Source organism: Dermacentor silvarum, chromosome 4 (assembly GCF_013339745.2).
Source record: "Dermacentor silvarum isolate Dsil-2018 chromosome 4, BIME_Dsil_1.4, whole genome shotgun sequence".
Taxonomy (NCBI): Eukaryota; Metazoa; Arthropoda; class Arachnida; order Ixodida; family Ixodidae; genus Dermacentor; species Dermacentor silvarum.
The window spans coordinates 9,331,149-9,352,017 of NC_051157.2; the positions used below are offsets into that span (position 1 = coordinate 9,331,149).

Sequence of the window (20,869 nt, forward strand, 5' to 3'; positions counted from 1 at the left end):
CTTGGTACTTCATGCTGATAGAGCAGACGCGGAGAACGTGAAGACAGATGATAGACTATTGCCTAAGCACGTGTACTGCAGCACACTGAGGAAGCTATGGTAGCTAGGCTCGAGAGTAACTAGGCGCGACGCGCGTGCGAGGCGGCCATTTTGAAATGCCAACGGCTATATGGTAACGCAGATTTAGGGTCGTACTCGATTTAACGTGTACACAATTTTTAGACCTGTTTTATCGGGAAAAAAAGTGCACGTTAGATTCGAGTAAATACGGGAAGTAGTTTGTCTGTGTGCTTTATCTATGGCCACTTCTTTATTTGCTGGTTTTCTCTTTTGTTGTAAAATAAAGTAGAATGTCAGTGGAATAGCAAGGATGTGTTGGTAGCTTGTATAGGGGCGGCCTGCAAACAGCTAAATGCACTAGCTGACTGATTTTTATGGCATAAAGGGTCCGAATAATTGAAAAGCACAAGAAATTGAGTTTCTTGGGAAAACTTTATTGCAGTATTTTTTTTTTTTACAATGCCAGCTGTTAGCTGCAAGCTGTGCTGCAGTTCTGTCAAGCAAAACGCGCCTCGCTGAGGTGATTTGTAGGGGTGTGCGAATATCGATATTTTCAATTACGAATCAAATACAGTATAGACCACTTATAACGTAACCGCTTATAGTGCAGGACCGGATATAGTGCGGTCTTTTCAGACTCCCGTTAATTTTCCCATAGCACTCCATGTATACACGTATCGCTTATAGTGCAGTTGCGGGAAACGAAATACCGGTTACAGTGCGGCTGCCTGGGAGTACGGAAGTCAGCGGAGACGGCGAACGCTCCCCTCAAACGGGTGCCCCAAGGAGTGATCGAGGAAGAAAGAGAGATGAAGTGGAAGAGAAGGGCACGTGGTGCGAACGAACAGCCAGTGAGGCTGAAACCAGAATCTTGAGTGCGAGTCGTGAAATATCACGGCGCGCATAGTGAGCGAGGGCCATGAAACTGCCAACGCTGGCCAACGCTCGCTTCACGATAACGGCAGTAAACGAAACTTCAGGGCTGCGATTTTGTAGCGAGGCATTATGACTTATTCTACTCTAGTCTTATCATCCACCGCTCACGGCTGGCGGATCCCGTTGATAACGCGAGCGAACCGTCGCTCCGACCACTGACAAAGCGCGATAAGCGCGAAAAGGAATTATTAGCGGAAAGGCATCGCTACAAAATACTGGCCCAGAGAGCGGGCGGCGCCAGCACGGCACGGTGAAGGGCGCATGCGGAGACCGTGGAATGTGAGGGAGGAGGGTGGAAGGGAAGCGGAGCCATCCTGGCGCTTTGCGGGCGCCGCCCCTCCAGTTGGCCCGGCGCCAGCTCCCCGAAGTTTCGTTTTCTGCTGTGTGGGGATTGAGGGAGGCGCCGGTGCCATTGCGCGGGCTCTGCCATCCCTCGCTTTCGTTCCCCGCTCGCCTTATTCCCCACCCGCGCCGCCTAACCGGTTCCCGCAGTGGCGCTGCGCACGTGGCGGTTGGCGGTGAGGGCGGGGCGCTGACGTCACGCGGCCGCGTTTCGGCTGCTAGCGGCGGAGCGTGGCTCTGAGTTCTCTCCGGGACCAGCGCACAGTACGTACATGCTTTCCTCTCGTCCGCCGACACCTTTGTGTCGGCCGAGGAGACTGGACTGGACGAGACTGGACGAGACTGGACGAGACTGGACTGGACTGGACTGGACTGAACTGGACGGATTGGAGCTCGCGCACGGTGCCTTTGCCCGAGCGGGGAGCGCATACTTTGTGCTGACCCTTTTGCCGGCGCTAAGCCGACGAGCGGTGCCATTAGTGCTCGCGCGAGGTCGTACCCCGCCGAGCCGCGCTTGCCGAAAGCCGAAGGATATTGCTCGGGCTCTCGCGAGTTGACCCATTGGTTATCGCCAGAGGAAGTAGCATAGCTGCCGGGACTTTTCCTAGCGGCATGTCCCAGCTTGAGCCTGTGCTCTCGCCGCGACGTGCTATAGGCGCCTGTTATTGTATTTTTGCCCTGGTGCGGGACCCCTTTGGCTCCCCGCCGCGCGGGTGTTTGTGCAGTGCTGGTGCCGACGGTTTCAGTAAACGGTTTCCGTCAACTCAGGGCTTTACTGCGTTTTTGCGTGCGTCGCTCGGTAGCTCCTTGCGGCCTCTGAGCTCGCGCGCGAGCGGTGCTGGAGGCGACGGCTGACGCGGCCCTGTGGCTCGCTAAGCTCGAACCCGCGGTGGTTGGTCTCCTGTGAGACAGCAAGAACCACAGCCGTTATCGGGAAGCGGGCAGTTTGCCGGCGTGCGCAGTTTCGTTGGCCAGCCTGGGACAGCGCCGCTGCTTCCCTCTGCGCCGTAGCCGCAGCGTGCAAGGTCAACACGTGACTACAAAGTAGAGGAAGCATAAAGGAGAAAGAAGGGTTCACTGCCATTTTCTACGTGTGGCTACCTTTCAGCCTGGCTGAGACGTCGGCACGTACACGCACATTCCGGCGCAACGCAGAATCGGCGACCTTACCATTTGAGAGAGGGTGAAATTTCCGCTGCGTTTTTTTTTCTTTCTTTCTTTTTTTTTGGTTTTGTTTGCGCGCTGACATTGAGGGGTCTCTCCTAAGCTTTTACTCTATGGCTGGTGCCGGAGCAATGCCGGTTGGAGGCGCCGCCGCGTGATTTAGTTCGAATTAATGAGATTCGACTGTAAATTGAATGCAAACGTTCTAGCCACATTCCTCGACTGTCGCATACGCGTGGCAGCTCGGTGCACATGTTTTGCATATGTGCGGGCCTTGAAAATTGTTGCTTTGGTTATAGTGCAGTACCGCTTATAGTGCAGGATATTCGCGACTCCGGCGACCTACGTTATAAGCGGTCTACACTGTACTTAGCTTCGAATATCAAATAATAATACGCACATACATTTATCCGCAAGTTGGGCTAATTTGTTATATTGGAACATTGCAATTGCATTGTCAGTGTTAAAGAACTAGATTAGTAAGCCATTATACTAAAACATTGTGTATTTGACTCATGCTAACTTGGAAACTTTAGTAATTCCCACTAGCTGTCCTCGCCAGCCTGTGCCTTATTATACCACATCAAATGCCCGTAAACTCGGGGGCATTTGACCCTGTGCCAGTCGTCACTCATCGCACTTGCTGTCGACCAGTAAGCTAAGAATTGGGGGTGGCGCTCTGTCCGCAAATCCATGCCCCTTGCTATTGAGAGACTGGCTTTCCCACAAAGTTTAGACGTTTAGTGGCCAAGTGTGCTTTACAAGCGAAATTTTGCCAGCAGCACACACAAAATCGCCTCAATATTCTTAGATTGCATAGAAACAAATGCTAAGAACTGTGTTTGCTCTTGCACAGCCAGCAATATACCGTATTAACACGATTGTAGGTCGACCCATTTTTTCAAATTTGGCAATCCAATGTTGGGGGGTCGACTTAGAATCGAAACCGAACCGTGTACCGCTAGTAACAGCAAGAGAAATGAGAAATCACGGGCGCTACGGCGTGGTTACAACTTTGCACCTACGTTTTTATGGTTACGGTAGAAGCGTAGCGTAATAATTTACTGTATTGCATACATTTTGATTGCGCGCACCACGAGCGCACGGCTCTTGTGGGAGCATCGATCATGGAAGAGCCGCCGTTTAGGGGGTATTGGTAGATGGCGGAAGAGCCGCCGTTTGGGGGGTATTGGTAGCTGGCGGAAGAGCCTTCGTTAGGGGGGTATTGGTAGTTGGCGGAAGAGCTTTTCTTTGAGATACGATTGTTTTCGACGGCCGCGCGCGTCTGTCACTTCTGCTGTTGTGCTGAAACATCGCACCTGTCATGAGTGCCAAGAACTTTCAGCGCTCGTTCTCAGCAGCGTTCAAACTGGCTGCTATCCTCCATGTTGAGGAAACTAACAACTGCGCAGCGGGACGCAAGTATGAAGTCGGTGAACGTGTGGTGCGGCAGTGGTGCATGATACTTGATAGCGCAAAACTCGAAATAAAGGACAACAGTGAAAGACGAGAGGAAAGGAAAGACGAGCGCCATTTTCTCGCGCCTTCAGCGCGATAAAATTTGGCCTGTCTGGCTACCGTGTGCGGGTGGGTCCTCTCTGCGTGGGGGGCTGTACCGCGCGATGTCGTGGTGCGGTCGTTCGCGAAGTGTGGACTCACTTTTGATGACGACGTGCTGTGGGACCGCAGCAGCTATGATGGCAGCAGTACCAGTGAGGTCATCTCTAGTGACGATGAGTAGTCTTAGCAACCCCATCAATAAATTTCCCTTGTGTGAAATGCACTCGCGTGGTTTTTCTCCCCCCCCCCCCAACCTTCCCGCACACACACAACTTTTTTTTTTTGAGATGCAATTTTGGGGGGGGGGGTCGACCTACATTCGAGTCTACTTACAATCGTGTAAATACGGTATTCGATTTGATTCGAATATTCGTATCTAACCGAATATTATTCAAATCTTTTTTAATATCTGTTTTTCGAATTGAATACGGATGTTAAAATATAATATTCGATAATATTCGAACTTTTCGATTATTCACACACCCCTAGGATTAGTCATTGAGAGTGTGGAGTGGTGTCGTTGACAAAGCCGCAGTGCACTCGCTACCTGCAGCTCGATGACATAAATAGTAACGTCGCCGCTAAGGGAACAGTTATGCATGCGCTTCAGTCTCCCAGTTTTGGTTTCGCACATTCCGAGAGCCTCCATTTATTGTGGCACAGTTCTGTGGGTAATCTAACTTTTTCAAATCTGAAAGTTTATTTTGCTTGTACGAAGAGCTTATTTCAATTTCTGAGTTATGATGAGCCCACTGGAAATTGAAAGCTTTAAGAGTTAATTACGATATTTTAATTAATTAGCAACTGATTACCACATATCACCAATCACCCTATGTTCGCCACTGCTGACAGCAAGTCTTTAAATAAACCGTCCTTTTATTTCAGAACAGCTATTTTTAAATATTACTTGTCTTCATAGAAACAACTGGTATACTTCAATTCTATGTAGTAAGTGTTGGGGCTGTGGAAATGTTCAAGTAACCTGGCAGGTCCAGATAAATTGCATTCTTGAAGAATCGGTTGCCAACTCCATTTGTGTGGATTCAGTGCTAATGCAGCAAGGTATTCCTGTCATATACAGCAGTGAGGAAACACCCCTATTAGCTGCCCATTGTTTTAGTGCCAATGCTCTGTTTGTGCCCCTTGCAGGAGACCAACAAACGAGAAGAGCTGCTAAAGCCCACCAACCCAGCAGCCCAGCAGGCTCTGCTTGCCTCTCACTACAAGGTGTCTCCTATGCCAGCACCTAAGTTACGGCCAAAACCGGTTGGAACACAGACGGGCAAGGTTGGTGGCTGAATTAATTTCGTTGATTGGTTTTTGCATCCCAAAGCTATTGTGGTTATTGCAGCAGAGGATGTTTGAGTCAAATGCCTAAATGTGCTGAAGTCTTATCACGTTTTCATATTTACACTTGACCCACCCCTATTAGAATGCAGTTTCTGTGGCTAGGAATTAAACCTTAACACATGCTCATCCATGGAATGCAACAGTCAGCGAGCCATCTCGGCAACTACAATTGGCTTGCCTAGCTTAGACAGTGAAACGAGGGAATGTTTAGTTGAAGGGTAGAAATAACAAGGAAAAGGGAATTAAAAGTGGATGAAAAGACAATTTGCCGCAGGTACGAGCCAAGCCTGCAGCTTCCACATTACATGTGCAGTGTTTACCAATTAAAGCACCGTGGCAACCATCCTCCCATTTACTTTTGTGGGTATTTGTGTGTGCGTACTATATTAACCCTGAGAGCATCTGTCTCACTGGCTTCATTCTTTTTTCTTCACATAATTGTAACTAATAGAAATCAAGTCTGTGGGATCTTAATCTTCTAGCAGGGACCCTCACCAGGTCTGGCCATTTTGAGCTGACAAGCGCAGTGCACACAATCGTGTCTACTATCTATTACATCCCTGCGCGCTGCGAAAAGAGCTTAAATTTCAAGCCAAACACCGTTTGCTCATCTTCTTTAGGGCGCTATGCTCCCAGCTACAGATTCGACGTCGATCGCGCATGTGCGCCTAAGTACATGGTAGTGCTGTGACGTCATTCATAGTGACATGTGACTTTGAGAATTATTCAAAGCAATATCAGGTATTTGTTTAATTTGTTGCTTCAATAGACTAATTAAAGTTTAGAGCAATAATAAAATGTACAACGTGAATGTCGGTGTGTTTTTGTTTTACCCTCAGACCGCAGCAAAAGAGATGTACTTCCATTTCATCTGCTTGTTCCCACGTCATGCAGTCGCGTGCGCAGAGAGCGAAACTATGTCATTTTCTACCCTGTTTCAGCGCACGATGATGCTCTGTGATCCGCTTATGTCTGCCTCAGTGTTCGTGTAGCACTGACTTATACCGCTAGTTAGGTGTTCTAGTGCACTGCGCGAAACAAGACAAGCACAGCAGCTCGCGCGCGAGACCGTCAGCAGAAATGCGTTGCACAGCAAAAAACGCGAGAGAAAAATAAAGAAAGCGGAGCCTGTGACGTATGTGTCACGCAATCCTTCAGCTCCGGTATGGGAGAACGCAGGGAAGGAATTTTGCTTGCGTAGGCTAGACGGGGGCAAGTGTAGAGAGTGCCTATGTTGGCGGTGACGCCCGCCTCCTGAAATCATGCGTTTGCAGCACTGGAATATTTCTCGCCTATTAATGAACCAATTTCAAAAATTCTAGCAGTAGAATGCTCCCTAAAGGGCATGTAACAACTTCCAGCATGTAACCAAAATTTGCTATGTGGCCTGGTGAGGGGCCCTTTCAACACATCCTCAAAACAGAGTAAGTTGTGGGTTGGTGCTCATTCATTCAAAATCATTTCACTATTAGCTATAGGTTTCGCGCTTCAAAAGCCAAACATTTGTTTTACCATGGGAAACACACTCCTTCAACAATTACAACAGCTTCGCATCTGGACTTCTTAAATCAAGGTTGTGGAAGAAAATTAGTTAAACCTTGATACAGTGGGTTTCTGTTAATTCAGCTCTGGTTAATTAGATTTTTCAGTTAATTTGATCCCGATTGAAGGTCCTCGCCAGTGCCCATGCATTTCTACGGGCCCAAACTATCGTTATTATTGCGATAGCAATTATATCGGCACTCCAGACGAATTTCCACCATCGCTGTGAGGTTCTGTATAAAGTCCAAGTGCGATAAGATCGCGCTATGCGCCGTATGCTATAGGTGCGAGGGGAAGGATGCGAGGATGAGCCGAGAAGGATGGTAGCTTGGTGCGGCGGTGTCCTCTCGCGCGTGCAGGGGAAGGCAGGGAGGGGGGTGCACGCCAACTTTCTGCGCATGCAGGGGGAGGGAGCGCGGAGATGTGCACCCACTAAGAGGGGAGGGGGTAGGGGGGCAGGGTAGCGCATCTCCGCTTCTACTCTGGTTGTGACTGTGCACGTCTTACCTTGGAGGTAATTTGCGATGGGTTGGAAGGCTAGCCGAACCGAGTTAGCTGATGGCTTCATGTACGCCGTGTTCTCACGTGCCTGGTTCGTGTCGGAGCAAGAGGCAGCACAAAGGAGAATTCTCTCACTGCTGCTGTCGCTCTTCATTACGCCGGCATTCTGATGGCAAGTGTCCACGGTCATCGATTGAGATAGATTCATTTATGCCTGTGCACGTGTGACACCATGCTTGTTGATTTAGTTAGTCAGCGAATGTTTACAGCAGTTTATACAGCTAATAAAACTACTAACGTTAGTGCGTAGAGCTGTCTAATCACTTGCTATTGCAATCAACGCTTCAACTTTCCGGTGAAAGTGCAGCTTTTTTGATCCTAAAATATCTTTTGCTGGAGAATTATGAACTTGACCATTCAGCATGCACATGTCTGTGCCCCATATGGGGACCCCAATCGCGACCCCTTTAGTGGCAGCGTCTGTCTCGGCGGAGCTTATAGAACAATGAAAGCATTGAACACACGTCATATCCCGTCAAAAGTGCGTATTTTCAACTTTCCCTAGGAAGATTTCCAAGCAGTAACCGTAGCTCAGAAAATCTGATTACGGTATTACCCTATTTTAAAGCGCTCCCTTTTTTTTTTTAATCAAGAAAAGTGGTCTGAAAATTGCCTGTGTGGTTCAATCGGATAGAAATCAAAGCCACTTATGTAGTGTTCATATGTTTTAATGCATAACGTGGATGTATTGTGGCGAAGCTGACTTTTAGGAAACTTGCAGCCTTTGTACAACACATTTTGACCCTTTCCCAATTTTATTGCTAAAAATTGTGTATGCCTTAGAGTTCTCCTTTCTTTAGAAGCTTTCATGTTATTTCTACATTAGTTTTCTACTTTCTACTCTAGTTTTCTGATAAGAAGTGGACGCGTGTTTGATTCGGGGGCGTGTTCGACTCGGGCAAATACTGCCAAATGAATCGGAGGCGCGTTATGGCGTTTTTTCTGCATCTTGTTTAATTTGACACGCCAGAAATCGGCGCTAACTTTATTGTATCAAAATTTTGCTACATTGAAATTCTACCTTCTCATGCAAAGTATAGTTGCCGGCCAAATCTTTTTTTTATGCGATGGAGAATGTAAAAAATGTCTGAATATCTAGGCAGCTTGAAAAAAAATTTCGATAACAGAAGTAAATTTTGTTAAATTTGAGAGCCGGCGACCACTTTTACGGTTTCATGTCACACTGATGAAGTCCTCTTCACAGCCGCCGTGCGGCACATGGAAAGCCGGAAGAATGAAATACAGTAGAGCCCCGCTCTTACGTTTTAACGGGACCGTAAAAAAACAACAACGTAAGAGTCGGGAAACGCAAGAGCCGGGAAACAGGAAAAATTGAGAAATGGGAGTAGTGTTGAACTGCACACAATATTATTGTAATTCTTACGTGTGACAAAAAGTAGTTTCGCCTGACAGCCGAAGTATCGATTGCGATAAGCTATACAAAGTAAGAATAGTAGTTTTATCGTCTGTATAAACTTGTAAACATTCGCTTATTAACTAATTAACAAGCATGGTGTCAGCGCCCACAGGCAAACATGAACACATCACACTCGATGACCGCGGACACGCGCTGTCAAACGCTGGCGTGAGGAATGTAAGCGCCGCTGCAAAAGCGAGCGAAGTCACCCTGTGCTGTTGTCTATCGCTTCAGCGCAAACTGAGCGCCGAGAACACACAGCACGCACAAAGCTACGAGCCGCCGACGCACCTACACTGCGCAGACTCTGCCCCCACGCAGATTGCTTTCAAGATACGGCCCGCACGACCGCGCGCTGCCACGCAGTATGATGCTTGAGCACAACGCTGCCTGTTATCCCTCCCCCCTCGTTCCCTCGCCGGTGCCTCTAGCGCAACGGGAGAAGGCGTGCTTCCTCCCTGCTTTCCTTTTTTGGCGCGCGAGACGTGGTCGTTGGCTCCCCTCGCACGCTTTCACTCGCACATACATACAGCATACGGCACGCGGCGACGGCGTTATCGCCCTTGGACTTTATACGGAACATCTATGAGCCAAAACCAATTTTAGGGCCGCAACGCATCATAGACACCATCTTTAGATAGCAAATGTGGATCTCAAGCGCCATACTTTTGTTAGCGGAAACCAAAAATACGTAATAAGTGTCGCCCCTGGCACTTTGAGCGGCCAATGGCATCGTCAAGCCACCAAGCCAAGCAACATGAAAAGTCAAAATGGCCGCTCGGGCTGGCATGGTATGGCAGTTTGCAACGTACGATGCGGGAATGGTCCCACAGTTGCGACGTAACAGCGGGGTTACCAATGCATTGGGTTCTATGGGAGCTGTGCCGGGACCGGCCGGAAACGACGTAACAGCTGGGAAAACGCAGCACCCGGGAACGTAACAGCGGGGTTCTACTGTACAGCTGTAACAAACTGTGGTGATCAATGTGTGAACATTTTGTGTCCATTCTGTTGCCGGCGCTTGCCAACATGGTAAAAAAACGACGTACAGCGCGAAAGGACAAGGACTGATAGAGACGACAACCACTTTATTTGCACGATTCCATCGTGCCACTGATTGTAACGCGCAGTTGTATATTGCTGGCCAAATATTAAAAAAAATAACATGGTGCCGATTCTACTGCGCACATCAAGTAACGAAAGCTGAGTCGATGCGAACAGTGTTGAAACTATATTATAAAACATACAAAGGCACACAGACACGGACGCAGCTGAATCCTATCAGCTAGTCACTGTCGGAGTTCACGACACCTCTTGTTTTGCTGTCTGCCAACAACAGAAAGTCATCTTCAGCTCCATTTAACACATTAGAAATGCCACATTTCTCGAACGCTTGTGCAACCATCGTCTACAGGAGGGCATTCCATGCACCATGGACCCACCTTGCGATGTCTCCGAGCGTCGCTCTCTTCAAACGCACCGTTCGATGGCAACGTGGCCAGCTACCTTGCATTAAACTTTTTATTTTAGTAAGAATCGGTTTTGTTTTTGATTGTGAGTAGAATTAGTTACGATTGTAACATGCTTTCAAATTTGAATGCACCTTTTATTAGAAAAAGTCGCAGTTTCGCCCAAAAGGCAAAACATCTATTGCGGTAGCTAATTAGCAGAGAGCTATACGAAGCAAGGGTAGTAGTTTAATTGGCCATATAAAGTTGTAAACATTTGCTTAATAACTACATAGACAAGCACGGTGTCACGTGCGCACAGATAAACATGAACACATTTCGCTCGATGACCGCGGAAAATCAACTGTGAAAATGCCGAAATGAGAAAGCGCACCAGCAGCAGTGAGCAAATAGACCTTCGCGCTTTCTCTCGTCTCGCTTCAAGGCGAACGTTACATGAACATTGAAGTTGAAGCAAAATAGCGCAAAAGAAAAGAAGAAAAGATTGTTTAAAAATCCAGAGCCTTTCCACTACTGTGAAGATGGAAGCCAGCGAAGCTCTGACTATGGTAGTGAATGTTACTATATAGTGAATTTATTATCATTATTGACCATATTGAGCGACTTCGGCATGTTCATCACAGAGCAAGGACACCAGCATCTTGTTTTCGCCCGGCGTGATGGCCAATAGTGCGTTTGCTGCACCAAGTCCGCCCCATCGTCATAGACTAGCGTATGAGCCACAGCGTTAATAGCCGCGATACACTGCACGGCATCGTCAGGATCCTCAGGTCAGGATCCTGGAAGATGTGGTTAGCGAGTCTAAAGCGAGTCCAAAGGGCAACTGCTGATAACAGCGCTAGCGCGATCTCTACGTCATGAGACAAAGGGGCACAGTGATTGGTTGGACGTGCCGCTGCCGAGTATCGCGGCACTTGTGAAAGAGGCATTGGCAATGGCGAGGGGTATAACAATACGCCATCTATCATCCGTTTTGACGCCTGTGCTAAGGCACAGCTGGCGGGAAACCTCGGTGCCGAGCACATAGAGCCAAACCGCCACACATGGAGCCGAAAATTGTTGATCTACTTGCGGTCTATCTATCAACTTCCGTTGTCATACGTGATCTCCTGGAACCTAGCCTAATATAACAGCTTCGCTGTAAAAAAAAAAAAAAGAAAAAAAAAAAGAAAGAAGTGCACCCTCGTTATCCGCACACCTGTGCCCCTTGCTGAGAGGCCGGCTTTCCCGCAAAGTTCTGACGTTTAGTGGCTAAGTGTGCTTTACAGGCGAAATTTTGCTAGCAGCTCGAAATCGTCGCAAGATTCAGCACAAGATCGCCCCAATATTCTTCGATTAGATATAAACAAATGCTAAGAACTGTGCTCCTCTCGCACAGCCAGCAATATATTCGACTTGATTCGAATATTTGTACCCAACCGATTATTCGAACATTCTTGAATATCTATTTTTCAAATCGAATACGAATATTACAAATATAATATTCAATAATTCTAACTTTTCGAATATTCGCACATCCCTACTTATTTCTTAAAATTCTTGCTGGAGTGGTGCACTCAGCAAAGGCACATTTATTTGCAGTAAATGTAATCAATTACTTCCAAGCTGCGACGTACAATACGTTTTTAGGCTGCTAGATCTCATGTGAACAAGAAAAGGTGCGAGGCATGTGCGATTGCAAGCAATAGGCACCCGCCACGGCAGTTTTTTCGCGGTACTTGCCAGCTCATGTAACGTGAAATGGCTGGCATGCACTCGGTTTCCTCTTCCAGTCCAGCAAATCGCCTTGCGGGTCATCGCGCGTCGCATTCACAGCTATCACCGCCAACCCTATTGCGATAAGCATCTTCACTTATCTGTTTCTCAGCGCGCGTGGCATAGTGTCGTTAGATGCATACTGCACATTTTTAATAGACAATAATATAACCCAAACGCGCCGCCGTTCTCTGCTGCACGAAGGGAGCGTCATGTTTCGCTCTAGCAGCATCACATTCCACTGCCGCCAACCAGCTCGATTTTGTTTCACTTTCCCATCATCGTCTTAAAACACTACATAATAGGAAAGTGACAAAGCATGTTTCAGGCCGCTCTGACCCCACTAGCTAGACATGCATCTGCGTCTTGTGCCGCCACGATTCTCGCTGAGTGGCCACGTCGTAACTTCCCACCAAAATCTCCTGCTTGAAGAAGCTGCTGACCCAGGCTGAATTCGAGGAATTCGAGGCTGAATTCGAGCCACAAAAACTAGAGTGCGAGTCTCTGGTAGCTCGGGCTCCACATCTAGGCGTGCGTCAGCCTCTCGTGCTGCAACAATTCGTGCAACGCTTTGCATTACGTAGATGCCAGCTGCAGTTGAGTCTGCCAAATTTTTTAGTGACTTCAGGTCGTACATTTTCCCAGTTAGTATGTCTTTTCTTGTGTTTTTCCCCACAACATAAAGACGAGGTTCTACTGTACTTCGTTACATTAAAGATTTTGTTATATTGAAGTTCGTTGTATACATGCTTAACTGTATTACAAAGGCATCTGTGAGAAGGCGCATCGAGATGCCGATGCTGGTGATGCTTCAGGGCTGCTACACAACGTAGCCCTGAAGAGGCCTTATGATCAGGCCATCAGAACACGCAGCCAGATACCAGCGTTGGTAGAGCTGACGCAGCATAATGATTCGCTGGAGCCCAACTTTCGGCCAGGCTGCATTTTTTATGCTCTGCGGAACTGAGAAAAGCTTCAGAGCTCAGTGCCGTTTATGGGCTGAGCACACACAAGCAGAAGCCCAGTAGTTTTCCTTGTTTAGATATTCTCACCAGAATTCTCTGAAAGACAACTGGTGTGCTGCCACACAGCAGTTCCCTGTCACATGAAACTACATCAACCGGTCCCGGATCCTTTACTATGTTTTATTGCGATATCAATTATATGGACACTCCAAAGTGGATTTCTGCCATAGGCGTTGCCGTCGCCGTGAGGTTCCGTATGACGTCGACGGCGATGAAATCGTCACTGCGCTTCGGACGCTGTATGTGCGAGTGAAAGGGCGCGAGGGACGCACGCTTTCACGGGGAGCGAACGCACGTCGGAGAGCAAATACGTGTTCTGCGCCGTGCTCCCTGAAAGGCTGCAGAATTAAGCGTCTCTTTCCTCCTTTACAATCATATATAGAGAGCAAACGCGACTTTTTCTGTCGCACGAAAGGCCATGGGGGGACGGGAGGGAGGGGAGGCGACGTTTAGCTGCGGCACCAAATGCATATTTATATAAAAACGTTGCGAGGCGAGAAGGTGGGTAAGATTTCCGACGCTGCTCGACGAGTGTCCCATTCTGATCTCGTCGAAAACCTCTGAGCCGCCCTCAGAGGCACCGGCAACAGTCATCAATGCCGCGTGCGTTCGGTGCGAACGCGGGTAAAACGCCGACGGTGTCAACAACAGTTCTGTGCGTTGCCGGTGCTGCTGCTTGTCCAGGTTTATACAGCTGATAAAACTACTATCCTTACTCCGTATAGCTCTCTACTAATTTGCTATCGCAATTGATGCTTCGCCTTTCGGGTGAAACTGCGACATTTTTTCACTGGACTGCAGTAGTAGTAGTAGCAGTCAGAAGACTTATTTCGCAACCACAAACGGGAACAATGCTTGAACGATGTTATAACCAGGAAAATGTTTCAATGAAAAATATGCTTATGGGGTTCTAATATATTTTGTGCGTTAGTAAAGATTTTAGTTGAGGGTAATGCATTTGTCATGCACCACTATCTAGTATACAGTCGCTGACTGATAATTTGGACTCGATGGGAGCGAAATGCAGGAAACACCCATGTACTTAGATTTGGACCCAGGTGGTCCAAATTAATCCGGAGTCTCCCACTACGGCATGCCTCATATCAGATAGTGGTTTTGGCACTTAAAACCCCATAATTTAATTTTAATAATTTGGACTCGACAGGGTGAGCCTAAAAATTGGAATAGCCTGAAATCAAATCAAATCAAATCAAAATATCAGATATCAGATATGCCAGAAAGTAAGTGATTTTTATTCCCCTAGGGGCGAAAAATAACTTCTCATCATGTTACTACAAATAGCAGAAAGTGCAATCAATGCACGCATAGAATCTGTATCCGCCGTCAGGGTAAATAGAAGTGGATCGCACACAGATAGCTGAATGATTGCAGTTTTCTTCACAACAGTCATTTGTCCCACACTTCCGTAGGGGTCTGTGAATATCCAAAAATTTCGAATAACGAATCGAATAGCATTCTATTTGGTTTGGTACATGAATCGAACAGTGCATATTCGAAATACCAAATATTTTCTGAATATTTTTTTAATAACCAGCACCGACTGGAAAATCCCTTAGGAACGAAGCGTCGGAACAGCAAGGGATAATTTTTTTTGTTTTAGTCATTGAATTACCAAGAAGTATGTAGCCCAAGCTGTTACAGCACTGTCGACGCAATATTAATCACCGGATGGTGTCTTTGCCTAAACTCCAGTTTTACCAAAGCGAATGTGTCATCAATCCGTTATCATCATGAGATTGGTGGTTTTGTTGGCCGGGTTCTTAGTGACACACTGGAGCCCTCTCTCATGTGCTCTCACTATATACTCTCGTTTTTGCCGTAAAGCGAATTTGTGTTGTTTTCGGTAGACAATGCTCTCTGATTGTGTGGAAGTTCCTATTCTGTAGCGTGGTGAACCATCAGTAGCCAACAGGAGACTGCCCCAGGAAAGCAGCAAAGTGTAGTATGGAGCTTTTTTGACGAAACTGAGGCTGAATTGTCAAAGTGTCGCACTTGTGGCTGTGTTTAGAAAACAAACGTCTGTGGCAGACGTAGCCGCCACGACGACTCGGGCGTTGAAAAATGTCAGTAGTAGGCAGGCAAGTCTGCGCACAGCTTTTCTTCTGCGGCTAAGCGCCGACAGCACCCCCTCTCGGGAGCCACCATGTAAATTGCCGCGTTTATTGCGACTGGCATACACAGTTATTCAATCATGGAAGAGCCAGGCTTTATTGCTCTCATGGAATGTGCAACTCCAGATTTCAGAGTTCCTAGCCCGACTATGTTTTCTCAAAGTGTTGTGCCTGAATTGTATGCCGCAGCAAGATGTGCTGTCCACGTACTTGCATAACATCTTGAAGACTAGCTCGGCCTCCATTGCAATCACCATGGACATATGGATATTGCGTGCTGATGACAGTTTTGTAGCGGTGATATGCCATGTGCTCAGTGACAAATTTGTGCCTCACAATTTTGTGCTTGCATTCTAGTCACTCTGTGAGAGCCACATCGCAAGTAACTTGCGTTCCCTGCTTTAGGAAGTTTTGATGGACTTGGATATCAGTGACAGCCTTCCATGTTTTGTTGTCACCGACAATGCGCAAAATTTTGTTGCAACTGTTGGGTAGGCATTGTGGGTTCGTGTTTCACGCAATGCGCATACTCTGCAACTATGTGTTGAAGACGCTCAAGAAAGAAACGATTGGCTTTGCCAACGTGTGTGCCAAAGCGCGGACCATCGTTGGCCACTACAAACGAAGCAGCACTGCAAGATCTAGACTGCAGGAAATAAAGATGCAGCTTGGCTTGGGTCCACCACTTAAGCTCATCCAAGATATTCCAACTCGATGGAACAGCGAATTTGTGATGTCAGCTTTTTGCTGAAGCCAAAGACTGCTGTAACAATCAGCGTGACCAAAAATGATCCAGTTGAAAACTTTATGAGTGAGGAGTGGCATCAAGTGTTGGCCTTAGTGACAGTTTTTAAGCCAGTGGAAGAGGCTACAATAGCTGCGTGTGCCGAGTGTTACCCAATCAGGGGTGGGCCCAAAGTCATTTAGGAGTAATTTTTGGAGCAAGTAAAATTGCATTTTGGAGAAGTTTGGAGCAAGACAAAATTTCATTGTGGAGCAATTTGGAGCAGGCCAATCTGAATTTTGGTGGAATAATAGAATATGGAATATCGCAGCGCTTTCCTGAAAAGCTGAAAAACATTGGTTACACTACGATCGAACTATATAGTCCCGCACCGATGCTCATGATAACGGAAAATGTTCTCAAATTATGCAGTCCAGTAGACACAGTAACATAATTTCTGGGTCATCATATGTCACCGCAGACCCAGAGAGCTGCAATCAACCCTGGGCTGGTATGACGTAAAACTATTTCAATCTGTATATATTGCGATAGCAATCATATGGACACTCCAGGTGCATTTCTGTCGTCGTCGTTGCTGTGATGTTCCATATCAAGTCCAGGGTCAATAACATAGTCACCACGCGCCGTATGCTGTATGTGCGAGTGAAAGCGTGCGAGGGTGAGCTGATGATGGCAGCTGAATCTCGCGTGGCAAGGGAGGAGAGCGAGGAGGAAGCGCACCGTCTTTCGTCGTGCACATGGCACCGGGGAGAGGGCGTTTTACTCCAACGGCTGCTGCATATGGCACGGCTGCAGGGGCCTATCTTGAAAGCAATCTGTGATTGCGAGTGCTGATAGCTTCGTGTGCGCTGTTTTAGCCGCTTAATTCGCGGTGAAGCGTTCAATTCACTCGTTGCTGTTGCCAAAGCTTCCTCGCTCCAGCGAGTTTCTGCGGTCATCGAGTGAGATGTGTTCATGTTTGCTTGTGCACGCGTGACACCATGCTTGTTAATTTAGTTAGAAATCGAATGTTTACAAGTTTATATGGCCGATAAAATTACTATCCATAGTTCGTATAGCTGTCTACTAATTTGTTATCGCAATCGATGCTTCGCCTTTCGGAAAAAACTGCGGCTTCTTATCCCAAATCCGCCATTAGCCCTTCATGATAGGTCAAAATGACTTGGGCCTGGCCCATATGGGCATGAAGACAGATAGGAAAAGCTTTACGTTACACTGGCCCTGGGGACAGAGATGCCCGCCCGCTAAACCCGCTCGCAGTGCCCTCAGCAGGCCCGTAGCCAGGAATTGTTTTCGGGGGCCTTGACTATTTAAGGAAAGCACCTATTTTTCAATAATTATTTTCGGTAAAGATCAAAATTTCGGGGGAGGGGGGGTTAGGCCCCCCCCTGGCTACGGGCCTGGCCCTCGGCCTACTTTTCATTGTTTTGCGCCTCAGCCAGGCACTCAGCCGTATTCTAGTACACTCTAAAGACAGCCGCCCTGGTCGTTCCGACAGCCGCAACAACAGCCAGGTGTGGCCGTGTGCATGCTGGCCACTTGCTGGAAGCGCTGTAAAGTTTTGTGTTATAAGTGTGAAAACTATGAGAAACTGTGCAGGTGGCACCGTTGCGGGGTGTGTGGAATGTGAACGGCTGCACTCTTTATCGGAGAACGAGTCCACGCGTTGTTCGCGGCCACTGCCAGAGCACACATTGTGTGGCGCAATTTCAATCAATTTTCTGTGTTTGGCGCACTTTGGCGCAGGAATTTGCATTTGTATCAAAATGGCGCAATTGGCGCCAGGAGTCCCACTCCTGCCAATGCTCTCTCTGGTTGTGCCCCTCGTTCACTGCATGCAGCTGTTGCTCTGCAAAAAAAACAAGTGACAGTGAAGAGTGACTTTTTTCAGAACCTTTTAAAATTGGTAAAAGCCAGGTTTCTGGGTGTAAGCACCACTGCACCAATTTGTCTTGCCACACTTGATCCTCATTTCAAAGGTGTATGCTATGACGATGAAAAGGAGAAAGTGCAAGCTCTTTTGCATTCAGTGCTTTAAGAAATGTGTTGCAGTTCTGCAGACCAGGAGATGCCTGCAGAGTGTAGTGCTAACCAAAGTGGACAAGCCAATGATTGTTCTCCAGTGTGGAAGATTTTCAGTGGCTTGGCTGTAGGACCAGAAGAGAGTGCTGATCCATTAATGCAGGAATTGTCAGATTACCTTCAAGCTCCATTGCTACCACGTGAGGACAACCCGTTTCAGTGGTGGCAAACAGTAGGGAAAGCGAAGTACAAAAAGCTAGTGACTGCAACTACTTTACTGTTCCTGCAACCCAGGTGCCAAGCGAAAGGCTTCTTTCAGCCTGCTCTAACCAAGTTACTAGCAGGAGGGAGTCACTGGGTTTAAAACATGTTGAAGAACTAGTGTTCTTTCACGGGAGCTCCCGCTATTGTCCTAAAGCTCTCTAAGGATCTGAGTGGCTTGCTTTGAGATGCTTTAAGATTGACCAGCAAGATTTTTTGCCAAGTAAGCTTAGCACGGAATGGTTCTTGCAATTTACTGATGTTGTTTGTGATAAATTCACAAAAAGCCAATGCTATTGATCTCACGAGATAATAGTTTGCATTATAATGTAAGTCATATATTTAAATTTCTCTAGTTTTTTATTTAACCATTTGTGCCATTCTTTCGGCTCGACTTGGTGACTGAATTAACATATGGTTGTGCAGGCAGAGTTCGAATTATCGAATGGTGCACTGTAAGGTGTCCAAAATTTTGGCCGTCCTTGTATATTTAGTTTATGCTGGCAGCAGTGGTGCCATGAATGTCTGAATAATCAAGCATAGCCGAATTATCAGTGTCCTTATTATCGGTGTGTGATTTGTATTTCATCATTTCACTGTCAAAACTATTCCAGCACGACCAACTGTCTTGCACTACTTTAGTGCATGCATATAGAGAAGCAAGGAGAAAGGGGTTCTCAGTGCTCTTTGAAAGCCAGCAAGACTTACTGAGGCTACAGGTCTTGATAACCTTTTGTTCTGACAATGCAAATTTCAGGAGTGTGACCTGTTTTGAGGAGTGCAATCCTTTTCTCTCTTTTGTGTTTGCAGACATCATCACTTTTTGAAGGGTTGGAAGATGAAGAAGACAGCATTGAGCCGTTCTCTCCACGCCAGAGTGTCAAGACGCTGATCATCAAACCCAAGGACACTCCAGACAAGCTTAGTGCCAGCACTCTCTTAGCTTCCCCGGTACTTGCAGCGAACCGTGCATCCACACCTATTTCTCAGTCATCCACTAGCCCGTCTTCTAGGACACCACTGGCTGTTCCCATCAACGACAGGTGCTTTATCTTGCCATTATTGTTCATTGTCATCTGAATTAGGTTCACTGTAGGACAGACAGTCTTCCCATTCTTCTGCAGGTGTATTTTTCTTGCTCCTACTGCACCTACTCGACTAAATCGATAATATTGCTTAAATCATTGGCTGTGGCTTAACTTACGTCTGACATCTCCCTCTAACTTTTTTTACAGGTACGTAAGGCAGATCCAGCAGTGTCTTTATGGAAATATGTCCCGTGTTTCTCGCTGGTTTTTTCCTGTTTCACGTTAGGATACGTCAGGTATAACCACGCTGAATAGCTAAATACAGTAGAACCTCTTTGATATGATCCCATTACGTACAGATTTTTCGGCACCAACGTTCGGGATCGAGAACACAAAAAATGTCCAAATACAGTTACGCTTATTTTTACTTGCTCATACGTTCCCTGAAAACGCTATTTTTCAGCACCAATGTTCAGTAGATCGCCGAACTGCAATCGTATGATACGTTTTCCAACTGCTAGATCCCATGTAAAGAACAAAGGGCACGTGTGATCAGAAATAATAGCCGTCCACCGCAGCAGCTTTTCTGCAATACTCACATGCCTGTCTCACGTGAAAATGCTGGTGCGCACCAACTTTATTTTTCCGCTACCACCAACTCTCCTCCCGGGTCGTCACAGACCGCATTCACAGCTGTCGCTGCTAACCCTATTGCAATAAGCATGTTCACTTATCTGTTTCATGGGCCGTAGTGCCATTGGAAGCATACTGCACGCTTTTAATAGGCGATAACCCGAACGCGCTGCCACTTAGCGCAAAGGCAGTGTCATGTATCGCTCTGGCGGCATCGGATTCCAGTGTTACCGACCAGCTCAATTTCTTTTGTTTCCCATAGCAGTCTTAAAACACTACGCAATTGGAGCACAACAACATGTGTCTCGGCTCGCTTAGGCCCTGCTAGCTCGACATGCGTTCGGGTCTCGTGCCGAGTGGGCACGGCAAAACTTCCCGCCAAAATGCCCTGCTCAAAGAAGCTGCTGACCCAGGTCGAATTCGAGGAGCACAAACGTAAGCTTGTTGAAGCTGTGAAAGGACAATGTGTGGCTTTGGTGCTGCTCAAGCCCCACCAGCTCGACTTGTGTTAGCGTTTTGTGTTGCAACGATTCATGTAACACTTCGTTTCACGTAGAAGTCAACTAGTTGAGTCTGTCAATTTTTTAGTAACTTCTGATCGTACGTTTTCTCGGTTAGTACGTTTTTCTAGCATTTTCTTGAGGTTCTACTGTACATGCTTCCCTTACTTCAAGGTCAACGTTTATTCTGTGTGTGTTGTGGTGCAGCATGCCTGTTTCGGCATAGCCCACTCAGATCGGCGTGCTCATCATTGCCATAACAACTGCCACATCTGCTTCCATAGATTTAAAACGCGCTTTGACAGTAAAGAAAAATACGCATTTTATTCTGTGCCCCTCGACGCAGTACAGTGTAGTCCACTTATAA

The 20,869-nt window shown here is 47.1% G+C and overlaps 1 protein-coding gene across 1 annotated transcript in view; it reads left to right on the plus strand.

Annotated features, from left to right (window-relative positions):
• LOC119449410 (nuclear pore complex protein Nup98-Nup96-like) overlaps positions 1–20,869 on the plus strand; it is a 186,190-nt gene that overhangs the window by 49,671 nt on the left and 115,650 nt on the right. Inside the window, 2 exon segments of the mRNA XM_037712580.2 lie at positions 5,212–5,349; positions 19,152–19,384. Of these exon segments, the coding sequence (XP_037568508.1) occupies positions 5,212–5,349; positions 19,152–19,384 (371 nt within the window).